This window comes from Orcinus orca, chromosome 19, assembly GCF_937001465.1.
Source record: "Orcinus orca chromosome 19, mOrcOrc1.1, whole genome shotgun sequence".
Lineage (NCBI taxonomy): Eukaryota > Metazoa > Chordata > Mammalia > Artiodactyla > Delphinidae > Orcinus > Orcinus orca.
This window is the reverse complement of record NC_064577.1, coordinates 8,532,200-8,544,824: the sequence shown is the minus strand read 5'-3', so window position 1 is coordinate 8,544,824 and position 12,625 is coordinate 8,532,200. Positions and strand designations below refer to the sequence as shown.

At 35.8% G+C, this 12,625-nt stretch overlaps 1 protein-coding gene across 2 annotated transcripts in view; it reads right to left on the bottom strand.

The window, feature by feature from the left end:
• Nucleotides 1-173: 173 nt before the first annotated feature.
• The window catches only part of PAFAH1B1 (platelet activating factor acetylhydrolase 1b regulatory subunit 1), a 74,324-nt gene continuing 61,872 nt past the window's right edge, over nucleotides 174-12,625 (bottom strand). For both annotated transcript variants that reach the window (XM_004267042.3, XM_004267043.2), the window contains exons 6-11: nucleotides 11,882-12,050; nucleotides 10,024-10,126; nucleotides 9,088-9,316; nucleotides 7,542-7,643; nucleotides 5,022-5,178; nucleotides 174-4,109 (exon numbers count right to left, since the gene is read on the bottom strand). In XM_004267042.3, coding sequence (XP_004267090.1) covers nucleotides 4,036-4,109; nucleotides 5,022-5,178; nucleotides 7,542-7,643; nucleotides 9,088-9,316; nucleotides 10,024-10,126; nucleotides 11,882-12,050 — 834 coding nt within the window. In that variant the 3' untranslated portion in view covers nucleotides 174-4,035. The remainder of the gene's footprint in view (nucleotides 4,110-5,021; nucleotides 5,179-7,541; nucleotides 7,644-9,087; nucleotides 9,317-10,023; nucleotides 10,127-11,881; nucleotides 12,051-12,625) is intronic.

Sequence of the window (12,625 nt, the reverse complement as noted above, 5' to 3'; positions counted from 1 at the left end):
CTGGCACTGCCCTGAAGAAGGGCCTTCCATCCAGGCCCTGGCTAGCAACTTGCATATCTTATTCTCCATATGACTGGTGCTGAACACAACCCTGCTTCCTATTAGGACTCAATTTGAAAGGTTTTAAATCTGTGCACAAAAAGACTAAAAAAAAAAAAAAAAAAAACCACATCTAGTTTTATAGGCATTTAATAGTTTACCAATTGGTACAATAAGATTTTTTTAATATGCAGAAAACATGAATAAATCTTGTTTTACACAGTCTGAGAGCAACAAATCTTACTGTAAAACACAAGAGCAATATTATATACATTCCTTTACTGATTTTTTTAAAATTGTGTCAATATCTTCAGTTAACTCTTACAATCTGGGGAACTGTTTTCTCCAATCACCACCTCTGTAACCGTTCGTATGAAATCAACGTTCGCCTTCATGTCAGTGTCAGGATCAACTTCTAACTCGAAGATTGTGTGTTTTGTTTCTACCATCTTCAGAGTGAGCTTTAGGGATGCTTGAAGGATAGGCAGGACAAGAAAGCAGCCACTTACATGATATAGTGGAAAGATAAAAAGGCCAGTTCGGTCCAGTCGTGACTTGTAAATCCAGCTTGCCTCCCCCTCCCCCACTGAAAAAAACCAAAACCTTTTTCACCGATTTCGTATGTGTTGCTTCTCTACCAGGCGATTCTTCTTTGCATCATCTAGGTTAGTTAACACACTGGACTTATATACAGCTGGACAGAGAGGAACCATTTTAAGTGCCTTTTCCTTCAACAGTTTTATCTTCAGTTGCTTAAGGATTATCAAGCCACCACTGTCAACAAAACAAAATATCCTTTACTTCTAAATAGTTTTTCTTTAAATAAATATTAAAAAAAAACTATTTAATGAGTGATATTATCTGGAAGTTCACATAGAAACAGAAAGAGGCAAACAGGAGAGCAGGGCACTGACAGTAAGGAGACTGGGCTTGGTGATCTAGAGCCAAAGCTTCCGAAGGCTACAGCGAGCGCCCACAGCCCTGACGACGTGCTAACACTAGTGAGTTTTAGAGCAGTGCTCTGGGCACACCATTGGTCACACCACAATGGACAAAACAGGACAGTCTCAGTCTCCTAAAGTGCAAGAGGCCATGTCAAAAAGCAACTATTCTCCAAGCCATGTCTAAACCAGTTTCCGTGGCTTGCACTTTCAAGAGTGCAGCTAGGACTTCTTGGGCACGTTATATTAGGGTGGCAATGGAATGTCTGTTTTCACACACACAAAAGGTCAATCATCATCTGAGGATGCAATTCTACCAGCTTTTTATTTCTTAAATAAGTGGCCAATTTGATTGAGACAGTGACAAAGCAGCAGTGAACCTCTAAACCAATCAATAAATTCCTCTACTTACAATCCAAACCGGTAACCTCATCATTGTACTTATCCCAGGCAAGGCACAGGGTTAGACAGCAGACAGAGAAAACGCAGGAAACAGGAAGAAAGGGCATCAACAGGGCAGTGTCAAACAACAGTGCAGGAAACCTCTGCAAATCTGCTTCCGGATTGTGGATGGATCACTCTCCCCACCCCCTTCATTATTCAAACAGGGCTCGTTACACTTGGATCCAGTTGAGGACCATCCCTGAGATTCAACGTTCGCTGCTTCGTAAATGGAGGATGTCTGGTAACTCAACTAAGCAGCAGGCTGTGGCAATCTCCCAATAAGGATGACTTTGTTTACAGAGTGATAGTTTCTCCTTGTCAGTGGAAGTCACTGCAGGCTGCAGGGAAAACCCAGCGACAGTGGCTTTGTTTCCTCCTAAATCGGTACCATTTTTTTTCCTTTATTGTTCGTATCTAGGAGTGATTTCTAGATGTTGTGGCTTACCCTTAAACAATTCGTGTTGCTACATGCTAAAAATGAATTAAAATACAAGACATTTATACATGTACAAACAAATGTTAAAGATGCACCATTTCTATGTATTTATATTTCTTAAAATAGGACAGGAAATAGCAGCAAACAAGAACAAAGATATCTTCCGTAGCTTCTGTAGAAAAATCCAGTCAGAACAGCTAAGGGGAAACAAAAAAAGACTTCTCAATGTGAGCAGGGTTGTGAGGCAATATTGTCCTGAAAGTTATTCTACTGTATTTAAGAAATTAGCTTAAGTTGTAATTTTTGTCCTCAAAAATAGCCATTAGTTTTCAAAACACTTCCTTCCAGAGACATCTCTCGGGAATTATTAAAAACAAACAAGCAAACAAACAAAAAGACAAAAGCTAGACATAAAGCTGCTTCTAGTAAATATATGGCCTGTTCTCTGTGTGTGTATCTACAGGACATTAACTCTAACCCTTTGTCTTTTTCAGGAACCAAATTTCCACTGAATACTAAAAGGGATATTTTTTTTTAAAAAATCACATATTACACAAATGAATAAATGCAATCCAGGATAAATTTCTTTGTTAAACTATCTTTGTTATTTCATTGTTCTGTTAACTTTTCAAATGACCTTCTTTAAAAAAATGTTGGTTAGCTAAGCAATGGGATTATTTATTAATAATCTGCAATGGAATATTGTTTTCAAAGTCATAGATAAAAATTTTCTTAAACCTACTTGTAGTAACTTTGGACCACAATATACAATATATCAGGGATGTGTAAAATGCTCAACAGCCAAACTGGGGGTGGAGGTGGCGGATAACGGAAGTGATTTTCCTTTAGCTGGGAAAAATTCCCACAGAGTCAGACCTGGTTTTCAGAAGCGTTAGGATCAAAAAGGATTTGTTCTAAAGCATGGTATTCCACAGCAAGATTTATTCTATTTATATGTTTTAGCACTTCTTCAAAAACCCAGGACCCAAGGACATGGAGGTTGTATGTGTGTGATATACATACATATACAGACTTATCCACTTATAGATAGGCCCATATACTCATAAACATTTATACATAAACAAACGGTGAAAACACAGTACATTTTTATGCACGCTCCATTAAACCCTGTCTTTTTATAAACTTGTAAGTTAAACACAGTTCAAATCGATATCAGATTCATGTTGAAAAACAAACTGCTGTATTTCTCCCACTCCCTTAAAATGGGCAACATAACCTTTTCAATATTTCTTTGTCATTATGTTATGCACATTGCACATCCCTAAAAAACATCAAAAACAAATAGTGATTTGTACCATGACACACTCAATGGGAAGATTAAACTCTACTTGGAAGTCACATCACTATACAGTCTAACAGTATGGAGAATACAACTAGAAGTGTGTCTAGTGTGGAAAATAGAAGCTTAGAGTATTACAGTGTTTTTTAAACCTGTTTACAAAGCATTAAGACCCAAATGAAATAAATGATTTGTTATTAGCTGCTGAGATTTTTCTTATTTCAGATTTACAGTCATTTTCTTACATAAATATACCACTAGCCTTTGCTTGATAGGCTGCCAAAACAAATGTATCCTACTGATTTGGCAAATGTGTCATGACAAAAATTCCAATGTGTAATCCCCATTAATTACATAGATGGTTCATAAGATTCTGAATTGTAGCCTTATTATCTAACATCCTTAAAGAAGATTTATTAAGCACACTTAAGTGATGTTACATAGATACACATTTCAGAAAAAGCCCTAATAACCACCACTTTCCCCCAAATGAGGCCATCAAGTCAGGCACCAACAGACAGCAGAAAGGAAAACAGGAATTAATAATCCAACATAAAACGACACTGTCAACTATTCAGTTTAGTGCCCTAGTTCAATTTATTCAACTTCTGCCTTCTTAGGCCTGGTGTGACCAATGCCAGCCCAGGTTTTTAAACCCTATGGTACTTCTAGACAACGTATGTAAATTTACAGTATACAATTTGGATTCACCATGCATGAATACTTTGTGTGTAACATTTAATAAGCTCAATCTACATCCAGAATAATTTACATGAAAGGACAATATTTATTTAAACAGAGCTCAATGGGGTAACCATGGTATCATCAGAGTGCATCCAGAGGAAACAAGGGAGGAGGGGCCAAATGAAACTCAATCAACGGCACTCCCACACCTTTACTGTTTGATCTACACTGCCAGTAACCACATATGGTGCCGTCTTATGGAAATCTGAAAGAAAAAGAGAAGGCTTATTTTAAAATCAGACTGAGCCAGATACAATTTTTAATAAGCCACAAAATAAGCACATCCAAGTGTCAGGAATACTCATTCTTTTTCTCTATACAGCCACACATCTACCCCTAGCAGGTATATCAAGCTTATCAACTAGGTGAGGGAAGCTGAGCCTTAATGATTAAATCCTGTACTACTAACACCCTAAAAAAATACTTCCCCCACTATCCTCATCCCAACTGAGGCTGAATGAACACTGAATTCTAACAACAAGGACAGCCTCAATGTATCCATTTATTGAACACTTACTATGTTCTAGGCTTAGTACTAATGCTTTATATTCACATTTGATCCTTCTAATGACCCTGTAAGGTTAAGCATTAGCCCTATTCTACTGAGGCTTTACCTTCATTATTAGATCCATCATACCCTAGTGTATTGTATTTTACTTTATTCACTATCTTAAATTCTAGATTCAGGTCCAGATGATACTGAGGATGTTTATTAAGTGTAAATACAGTTCCCTGAGTTTACAATAGTGTATATCTGCCAGAGTAAAAAGGTTGAGTAAGATTTCCTCTGAGAAACTTACAAACTAGTAGGGAAGAAAAATTACCCATCATAGTGCTCAGTAAGCATCCTCTTCATAATTCTAGCTTCCAAACCAATGTTGTGCAATGGAGAAAATAATTTTTTTTTATTATAAGGCTGATGATGGAAAGAGAGAGTTAAGAAAGGAGAATTTAAAACAAATGGCAGGAATCCATAAAGTTTTTAACCTGTCTTCTCTATTCTGCCCTGAAAGAACATGTTCATTTCTTACCTGGAAATATCCACATGGTTACATGAAACTGTTAGGTCTGGCACCCCAAAACCTAACTGCTCAGAAATGTCGTAACTTGTACATACCCAAGGAGGTAACAAAGTGTTCATGCGCATTGAGGGTCTTCATGCATCGCTTGTTCTTGTAATCCCACACACGCAGGGTCTTGTCATCAGCGCAACTCAAGATAAACTTCCCCCCAGAATGGAACAGAACTCCACGTACCCAGTTATCATGACCCACCTTAAAAACAAAGAGGTATTTGACTTAATAAAGGTATAAATAATTTAAAAAGCACCTATGAAAACAGTAAGTCATTACTCAAACTGGATTGGAACTACATACGCTAAAAACGTCAATGCCAAAAAAGACAAAAGGGGGAAAAAGTCTAAGGAATTCTAGGTTAAAGGAAAGTGGAAACTAACAATATATGACCAGTAAATGCAACATATAATACTTGATTGGCTCCTGGACAGAGGCTAAAATAAAGTTATAAAGGACACTACTGGGGTAAATGGAGAAAATTTAAATACGTAGTGTATTAATGTTAAATTTCTTCAGTGTGATAATTTTATTATGGTTATACAGAATACCCCTTGTTTTTAGGAGATACATGTTAAAATATCTGGGGTCAAGTGTCACGATGTCTACAAGTAACTTTCAAACTGTTCAGCAAAATCTACATATACACACACAGAGAAAAGAAAATGTTGACAACTGGCGACTCTAGGTGAAGGATATATAGCTATTTACTGCATATCTTTATTCATCCATTCATCTATCTATATCCCCTGTCCAGCAGTTTCATTTCTTGCAATCTATCCTAAGAAATAATTAAGAATGTGTCTAGATGACTTGGTTAACGAAGACGTTCAGCAAAGCACTGTATGTAATAAGTGTATCTAATGATATGAGCAACTGCCACATACCTTCTAAATTAAAAGTCTGCTGCAAAGCAGTACATACGGTATACCATTTTTACATAGAAAACCCCCCACCATATTCATCTACATAGTAATTTAAGAAAAAGGTTTAGAACTGCACAGTCCAACAGGATAGCCATTAGTCACGTGTGGCTATTTAAATATAAACTAAAATTAAATACAATCAACAATTCAGTCCTTCAGTCTCACTAGCCACATTTCAAGAGCTCAACAGCTGCCCGTGGCTAGTCGCTACCATGCTGGACAGTGTAGACACAGAATATCATCACAGAAAGCTCTACTGGACAGCTCTAGTCTACGAAAATACACTTGGTAGGTATTATTAGGTATGGTAAAGTGATCTGAGGGTGATTTTTATTTTCTTTTAACTTTTCTGTTTATTTCTCAAATTTTCTAAAATGTAAATAGCTATATTGCTTTTGTAAAAGAACCTCCCTCCCGAAGAGCTAAAAAAAGAAAAAGAAAAGAGACAACCAAGGTGACATATCTTTTGCCTTGGTTTACTTTTTTTGCCTTTGCCCTTACTCAAAAAAATACTTTGTTGGGCTTCCCTGGTAGCACAGTGGTTGAGAGTCTGCCTGCCGACACAGGGGACACGGGAAGATCCCATGTGCCGTGGAGCGGCTGGGCCCGTGAGCCATGGCCGCTGAGCCTGCGCTCCGCAACGGGAGAGGCCCCAACAGTGAGAGGCCCGCGTACCGCAACAAAACAAAACAAGAACTTTGTTATCTGTAAAAGCCACCAATCACTGGAGTTGTAGAAGCTTCAACAAAAATCAAATCACATTTCTTGTGGCCACACCAAAATAAAGCAGAGAAAAGAATCCTCCTTCAGTTGAAAAACAGGAGCCAGAAACCTCCAGGGAAATTAATGGTGACCTGTGTTGTTACAGAAGAGAGCACGTGCTTTCTGATTTTTAAATGTAGATCATGTTTTCTAACAGCAACCTAGTATACCTGAACTCAGCTCAGAATACTAAGAGGAGAGTTTAATTTTCTAATCAGTTCTTGATGATACTTCCATATGTGTCTATCATATGCTACAGAGAGACAATCACTTCAAGGTATGATTAGCACTTAAAGAATCTCTAAACCAACATGGATACCAAATTAGAAAAACTGCTACTGGATTAATGTCCACAGATCCCCTACTATCATTTATATATCCTCATACTAAAATCTAGATGAAATAGGCTCCTAAATGAATAAACATTTCCAAGTCATAAAGCTAACACCATTAATTTCAGAATGATAAACCAAATGAACTCCAACATGCAAATACATAGGTAATAATTAAAAGGATTCATATTAAAATTAAATATAATGAAATCGAAAAGCAAACAGCTTCAAAAAATGAATGAGTCTGTAATATTACTGTTTCCCCTCCTCAGGAGATGTCACATAATTTTTAGAGGTACAGTGGCTAGACTCTCCCTCCTACCACTGACTGGCTTTGCAGACCCTTTGTATAACAATATTCTACAGGAATGACCTCCATATCACTGCAACCATGGACTTAACGACAAGAAGTCTATTTATAAAGAAGTTATTTTAAAACCTCAAATAATTCAGATTATTTAATAAGATATCACAAGGCATCTGACCCAAAAAGATATGCACACAGTAAAAATGCGAAAGCAGCAGTAAGATTATGCAAACTTACAAGGGTCATAAGGCACATGCCAGTACTGACGTCCCACATCTTGATAGTCTTGTCTCTGGATCCAGACAGTAAGAATGGTCCAGGCTTGCCACTTTTTTTAGTCTATAGAAAACATATAAAAATTAAGTTTCCCAGGCAAGAAGTTAGGTAAGGACTTTAAATGACAACTACCTAGCAATGATCTATACTTCTAATTTTGTAAAAACCATTTTCTGACAATAATAAAAATTGTATCTATTCAAGGTATACAACTTCATGTTCTGAGACATGTATACGCTGTAGAATGGTTACTATAATCAAGCTAATTAATGTAAACATCACCTCACAAAACTACGTTTTTTTGTGTGTGATGAGAACACTGAAGATCTACCCTCTTAGCAAATTTCAAGTATATAATACAGTACTGTTAACTATAGTCACCATGCTGTATGTACATCACATATCCAGGACTTATTCATCTTGTTTTTCTCTACTGAAATACAGAAGTCTTTTGACATACCTAGGTTACACAGGAAGGACCTAGATAATATAAAAGTAGAAAATTTCCACTTAGATTAGGATTCAGTTTCTACAACACCAATAGATGGTAAATTTACTGCTCAAGACTTCTGTAATCACGAAAAATTTAAAAACTATTTAATTTATCCTTTATAAAAAAAAAAAAAATTTATCCTTTATATAAAGTCCAACCACAACGAATTTATGACATATGGTACATAAACACCACCAGGTGGCAGTAAAAAAAAAAAGTCTGAAAATGCAACCAAGCCAGCCAACTAGAAAGAGATTACAATAGAAGATTCATTTTGAAAAATAACTGGGGGGTGGAGGGATGGAGAATCCTCCTTCATTTATTAAAATGTAATTTTAAAAAACCCATGATAGGAACATCTCTATAAAAAAGAAATGTGAAAGAAAAAAAAAAGAAATGTGGTCAATTTTGGCTCATACAACTTATTCACAGAATTAATTATTCTGTAATTTTAAGGTAATAATTACAAAGAATGAAATCATGAAGAGCACAAATTAAGAATCATGAAAAAATAATATAACTCCAGATTCAGCTAGTGTTTCTAATGATCGAGAGTATCAGAGGCCTCCATATAAAATATTCTTCATTTAAAACAAATATTTAAATGCTGAACTGCATCTCACCATAAATTTATAAATAAAATAATTATGTTCATTAAGGAACACTATTCTTCTAAAAGATAACTTTAACCTCTCCCATAAGTTTTATTTTTTGCATTGGTATACTCTTACAGCAATGACACTTCTCGCTAATTTAAATGACCACTTTTACTCTTCAGGAGAACGCCCATCCCAGCACACATCAAGGGTCAGCTGACAGCAACAGTAACCACTAGTTACAAAATATAAACACATCTATCTGCAAGTTGGAACAGTAAAGAGTTTCAAGATTCAGAATTCTGGGATGCAGATTTTTAAATGCATTAATGGCATGAAATAGAGAATCAGGAAGGTTATTTAAAGTTCTGAGATACTAGCAACAAAATCATGAAATAACATATAAATCATACAGTACCTCAGATCCTGTCGCTTCAGAGATGCAAGAATAGGAGCTTTCTGGAGCCCAGGAAATGCATTCTACCACATGCTCATGTTCTCGAAGCTCAGCCTTGCATTCCTTTGTTGCTACGACCCACACGCGCACAGTCTGGTCGTTGGAACAACTGGCTATCAGAGTGCCGTCTTGATTTGGCCGCACCATACGTACCCATTCTCTGTGTCCTGTGAATGTCTTCACACAGTAGCTATCAAAATAAGTAATAGTTTGCATCGTGAATGGCAATCATTGGGACCCTTCCCAGAAGTGATACAAAACTAGCTATGCACTGGAATGAAGAGAATGGCATCATATGCAAGTCAACAGAATACACGTACATTCCTGGTTAATAAAAGATGGGGACAGGCTGGAAAGTCAAACATCAGTTAAAATAAGCTGATGGAAGTATCATTAAGGAGCTAACCAAATCAAAATCTACAAGGTAAAAAATAGAAATAAAATCTTTTAACTAAGCACACACAGTAAACCTAACAAAAATATTTCTAGCCATGTTGGGGAAAAGGCATGCTCTTACTAACCTGGACAAAACCAGTAGGTTAAGGTTTTATTACAACAATCATGTAATTCTAAGCACAACCAAATTAAGCCTAATAGGGGCATACCTACACAAATGTTATTTACATTTTAATTCAACCCAGAGAGATAACCTAAAAGAAGACCACAGAGAAAATAAGCCATTACACAGAAAATGGCTCTCAAGGATAGTTTCTTTCATAATTTCTGTTCCTTTTGGATAGACATTTAGAGATTGAAACTTAAGTTTTAAAATATAACTGTCATGGTGATCATTCTGGGTTACAGCCAAATTTACTAGAACAATCAGAATATAATTGTGGGGTTTTTTGTTGAATATTATCTCTTTAAGCTGACGCCTTTTCAACTAAATCTACTTACCCAGTTTGCACTTCCCACATTTTTATAGTTTTATCCCTTGAGGCAGATACTATATGATCTCCATTGGGCATGATGGCTACTGAAGAAACATTGTGGTCATGGCCTAAAACACAAAACACAGTAACATACTAAGTAATATATCATCAAGAGCAATTAAACCTCAGTTCACCATGAGATTTCATCATGGGATTTCAAATATCACAGCAACTTTAAATACAATGGAGTTTTATATAAATTTGATAAGAAACCAGGATTTACACAAAAAAAGTTAAGGGATTAATAACAATAAAATAATCCACAATGAAACAAGCAGCCAGCTCAATTTATAATTACATTTCAACCTGTACAACTGTTTTAAAATCACAGGGAATCAGTATCATCAGCATTTGAATATATTAACACACTGAATGTTTATGAACACTAAAAAAAAAATTTTTCTATGGTTGTTATTCTAAGATATAAGATAGAAATAAGATTTACAGAGATGAACAGAATGGATAAGAAAAATGGGGATTTGGTTCCATATTTAAAATAGTTGTTAAAAATTATTTTGTTGTTGATATTCATAGGGGTAAAAAAAATAAAATGCATTATTCACAATGCTAGTTAGCTATCCTTTGCAAAAAAAGCCTCAGAGAATCCTTGTAAGTATCACATTATTTTAAGGAACATAAAAGAACTCTTTAAGTTAGAGCAATAAGATACAGGCTACTTAAAGAAACAAATACAGATTTTACAAAAGGATTCAATAGAACTCCCTTGATCTGTAAGCTTCCCTAATGCACTTAATTTGGGGGAGTGGGGCGGGGGAGCATACCATTCAAATTACACCATCTGTGTAGTCACACAGCTTACTCAAGTGCTAACGTCACTGGATAATAATTTTAAAAAATTTTTTATTAACACAGTATGTGTTCCTTAAATAAAACCCAAACATTCGTATTTCAACATGTTTAAAAAAACAACAAAAATCCTTATTTAGTGAGCACCTCCTATGTACCAGGTACTAAATCAGATGATTTGAGTATACAATCTCATTTTATCCTCACAACAACCCTATGACTTCAATTCTTAATTCAATACTTAAGTATTATTCATCTTATAGATTAGAGCTTACAATTTCCTAATGCCGTTAAGTAAACAAGTAGGAATCGGAACCCAGATATCTGATTCCAAAGCCCATGCTCTTTCCATAAAGCCAAACTGCTTCAGAAAACAGTCTCCATGACAAGGGCTGGGAAAACAACTTAACAATGAGACTATAGTATATGTGGAATATTAAAAAGTAAGCAAAGGAATATGGGTTCCAGCTTTTACTACATCTACTCTCTCTGACTTCAGTTTCCCAACTGCAAAAAATGAGAAACAACAATAAAACAACCCCAATAAATTCATTTTCTCTTCTTCTCAAGAACACATAGATGTCCTAGCAGTTTTTCTCATTCAAAAATATTTGTGAAAACAAGTATTTTATAACCACTAAGAGATACTTAAAACCTCATAACAGAAAACAACTCTCAATTACCATGATTATCCATGGACTATCTACATCATATGCTCCTCCACTATAGACAGTAAGAATTTGATGTAGGGACCCAGTTGATTGCATGACTGATTTGACCAATAACAGAGTGATGTGAGTAACAAAACAAACAAACAAACAAAAAAAAAACCACAGTCTGTTCTAGAACCATTAAGATTTCTGTTTGACTACTGTTACACTGTAAAATTAAAACCTAGTAAAGAGTAAAAAAAAGAATGGAATGTAGGAAACTTGCACACTGTTAGAAAACATTATCCTTCTCTCTGGAATACCATGTTAGAACCCAATATCAAAATGCTATCCTCCACCCCTTACCATGCATGGTTCTGATGCATTCGAAGCCCTGAAAATCCCATAGTTTAATGGTCATATCCGCAGAACATGAAGCCAGAAGCTTGCCACTATGGTCGAATGAAATATCCTGTACAGAGTCTGTATGCCCCTTAAGAGTTCGTTCAAAATCTCCAGTCTCATAATCCCACACCTGTCAAGTGAACAGAAAATTGGTTAGCATCATATCACTCCTTTCTCAGTTCACATCTGCACTCGGCAGGCCAGTCTGGCACTATACTGACTAACTAAACAAGTAACAAAGGGTAACTCTCTTAGAAACAGCACATCTTCAAGTATAAATTGGACTTTTCTCTATAGAGAAAATCGATTATTAAATAGACTTCTAAAACCACATTTACTAAGCATCTACCATATATCTAACCATGCTAGTGATTAGGTATATAATGCAACAGAACAGAGTCCCGTCCCAGTCTGACAGCAGGCAACAGACATGTTAAAAAGTAAATATAAGTACCGAAAAAAAAAAAAAAGGGTTTCAGAGGCCTATGACATGAATTTATATGTAGATTAGGGGAATGATAAAGGAGTATTCAATTCTACTAGACAAGCAAAGCTCAGACATCTAAGAGGCCAAGGAAAGACTTCACAAGATGTAACTATCCTTAAATAGCAGATTTACAGAAGCATATGTCATTATGATATAAAAACACTGAGCCACAGTCACATTCTTAAAGATAATTTTTCTAAAAAAATAAAAATAATAAG